This window comes from Aulonocara stuartgranti (assembly GCF_965226115.1).
Source record: "Aulonocara stuartgranti genome assembly, chromosome: 4".
Taxonomy (NCBI): domain Eukaryota; kingdom Metazoa; phylum Chordata; class Actinopteri; order Cichliformes; family Cichlidae; genus Aulonocara; species Aulonocara stuartgranti.
In genome coordinates, this window is record NC_138942.1 from 13,586,247 (window position 1) to 13,589,339 (window position 3,093).

General features: G+C 43.6%; 1 protein-coding gene across 1 annotated transcript; it reads right to left on the reverse strand.

Moving 5' to 3' along the window:
• Positions 1-213: 213 nt before the first annotated feature.
• Positions 214-2,760, reverse strand: LOC309704452 (suppressor of cytokine signaling 3-like). Its single transcript, XM_082529608.1, has 2 exons — positions 2,569-2,760; positions 214-2,072 (listed from the first exon to the last, which is right to left on the reverse strand). Exon 2 carries the CDS (start codon positions 1,938-1,940, stop codon positions 1,323-1,325), a length of 618 nt encoding a protein of 205 aa, XP_082385734.1. The 5' UTR covers positions 1,941-2,072; positions 2,569-2,760; the 3' UTR covers positions 214-1,322.
• Positions 2,761-3,093: the final 333 nt, after the last annotated feature.

Consider the following 3,093-nt stretch of genomic DNA (forward strand, 5'->3'; position numbering starts at 1 on the left):
AGCTGTGGTTTCCCATCTCGGTTAAAGGTGGCGCTTGGTAAACTCTAAGTGGAAATCATGAGTAGAAATCTTGTGACCTGAATTATGTGGCAAGAAAACTAAACTACATGTGTATGTAACCCTAAGTTAAAGATCCAGGCGTGTTATGTCAGCTTTGTGTCCACCACAACTCCCCATCCACACACAGGCAAAGTAAAATAAAACAATGAGATGTCAGTTTTTAGAAAAAATATCACTCTTTATTATAAATTAGTGAAACGTTTGTACACATATAAATAAGTGCAAAGTTGTATCAGTCTGCTTGCTTCGTCAAACTTCTCAATTATCTTCAAGCATCCCCAGCAAGTGGTTGGGCTGGCAAAAATACATCTTTATGAAAGACGGCGCATACAAGCGCACACACACAAAAAAGATCAACCATTTCATTTTAGCTCATGGTTTTAAGGAAAATGATGTTGACATTCATTTGAATGCAGTAATGATCCTGCCTGTGCCACAAATACTAAGACACCGTTCAGCCAATAAAAGGGTGTCTTTGTATTTGCTTAACTTGGCAGTGGTGCTCCTTTCTCAAGTAAAATCTCTGAGGATTCAGTCTTGTTGACCTTCCAACAAACTGTGGTCTTGTTCTGGCAAAATTTGGCGTAAACATGTTCTATAAATCAAAAATATAAATGTCCACATTTTCCATTCTTTATACATCCCACACAAGCTGTTGCACAAATAAACCCAGAAAACCAATCAGTGTCCATTTATTTGTACTCTGGCTTTTTCCATTTATCGTCTGTGGATTTCCAGCGAACACTAGACCAGAAATCCCAGGATGCTAACACATCCAAGATTCTCATCCAGTAACAAAGCCAGTCCAGCTGTAATTGGTGGATCATTTTCTAAGGCTGATGTGTGAGCTAAACAGCCTCACAGTACACTGGTTAGCAGCAGCAGCGGTGGCAGAGGGAACCTATGTGTCACTGCACTGTAGACAGCTGGCTGTGAACCTCACTTCGGTTTTTACTAAGTTTCACGTCATCGGTGAGGCAGACGAAGATAGTGCCACCAGATCACAGCAGTGCTCTCGTTCTCTTGGCCCTCTTTGTGGATTGGTCCTCAATCCAGTGTCTTTTTAAATGTCTTTTTTGAGAACAACACACATCTTGTCAGTACACATGTGGTCCCCCTTCACAAGCTCAGTCCTGGGCTCGATTCTGTCGACTCTACTGCTTCATTACTCCTCAAATGCAGCTCCCGACTGTGTATAGGTGCTCTGAAACCAACCAGGTTTTTTCCATTACACTCTTAACACAGGGATCAGTCAAATGCCACTAGATAGGAGCGTCATACTCCTGGAGGAAGTCCTTCAAATTATGAGGAAGTTGGTCTCTTTTGGAAGAAATGTTCAAATGTCCATTGACGGTTTTCCTGCACAGGTGCTGCAAAGTGGACATGCAGCAGGAGAGAGGTCGGATGAGCTCCAGAGGGATCTTCTGCCCACTGCAGTAAATGTAGTAGATATTCCCACTTTGAATGTTCCCTTTATTCTGAGCCATGTAGAAATGAACCAGCTTGAGAACGCAGTCAAAGTGGGGAACAGACTGAACGTTCTTAGGGTCAGTTTGCAGGTAAAAAGAGTTTGAATCATATTGGATGCGAAGGTTCTTGGTGCCTGAGGCCGTTTTGACACTGAGGGTGAAAAGGTGTCGGTGGTCAGCGCTGTCACGGATCAGAAACGTGCCCACTTTCTCGGAGGCCAGCATGGCATTGGCCTCCTTGCCGGTGATGGTGCTCCAGTAGAAGCCACTCTCCTGGAGCTTTTGAAAAGTGGACAGGACCATCTGATACTGAGTTTTCGAGGTGAAAGTTTTGTAATGGTAAGACAGCCGCATTTTGGAGTCCAAGGGGCTGCTACTCATCGCGGAGTCAAACTTGCTGTGAGTTACCATGGCGCTATGCCCGCTTTCTTGGCAGCTTGAGGAGCACCGGGTGCCGCACAGACGAAAGAAGAGGTGAGGTGGAGAGGGTTGTTTGAGTAGGCAAGAAGCGGTCTGTTTTCAGCCTTTGCCTGAATGAAACACCTGAAGTAAAGAAAGAAGAGGCTTGGGTTAAAACTCAGTTTTGATCACACAGACATTAAAATTCTGATTTAAACTTTAACTACAAATTCAACTTGAATACTCTTAAAACTCCCAGAGGCACTACTGGAAACGTTTTTTTCCTTCCATAACTGTATGTCATGTTTAAAACTTTGGGGCTACCCAGCCTTACTCTGCTCTCCCTGTTTGACTAATATCCTTCAGCTAACTTCCAGCCGTTTCGGGGAAACTTTGTGTATGAGTGTGTATGTGCGTATGTGTGTGTGTAATCTGCCCTCGGGATTGAGGCACCACGGTCAGTTCCAGTAAAGACAGCATAATATTCATTGCGCAATTTACATGCCACGGTCGGCTTCTCTAAACTGTTTGCCTCAGTTAGTTAAACACCCTTGACATGAATTATACATTCTGGTTATATAATAAGGATTTTATGCTACAGAGAGAGAGTGCAAAAATGAGAAAAGAGACTGGTCCGTACCTGTGATGTTTCTCCAAAGTCGCTCTTTTAAGTTAAATCCAAAAGCTTGCTCAGATAGTGAGTTGTCCTGCCTCCTTTTGGGTGCTTGAGAAAAAACTTCAAAGTTTTTTTTTGTCTTGCCTTTTCTTTTTGGCAGGTTAGTAAAGAGCCTTCTCTGTGCGTAACAAGCTGAGTGCGCCTCTCAGAGAGCGGTGAACCTTTTTATACAGACGAGGCTGAGTCTTCAGACCCCGCCCCCTCACTTCCAGTAAAGCTGCTCTCCTGGCAGATTGACAGGAAGCGTGTGTTTATTTTTTTTAAAGGATTCCTGCTATGAGAAGCGCACTGCCCCCCTCCCCCCGCTGCTGTTCCTCCAAATGAAGTTAGTGAGGAGTTCCAAGCAGTCCTCCTGCACCTTTGTGTTTTTGTTCACACAAAACTTTTAACTTCATTGTAGATTTCGAGCCTCGATGCTTATTGACGCCGACCATAAATCTATATTTGGCTATGTAGTCATTTTTTTCCTATTAAAAGTTCCTCTTTTAG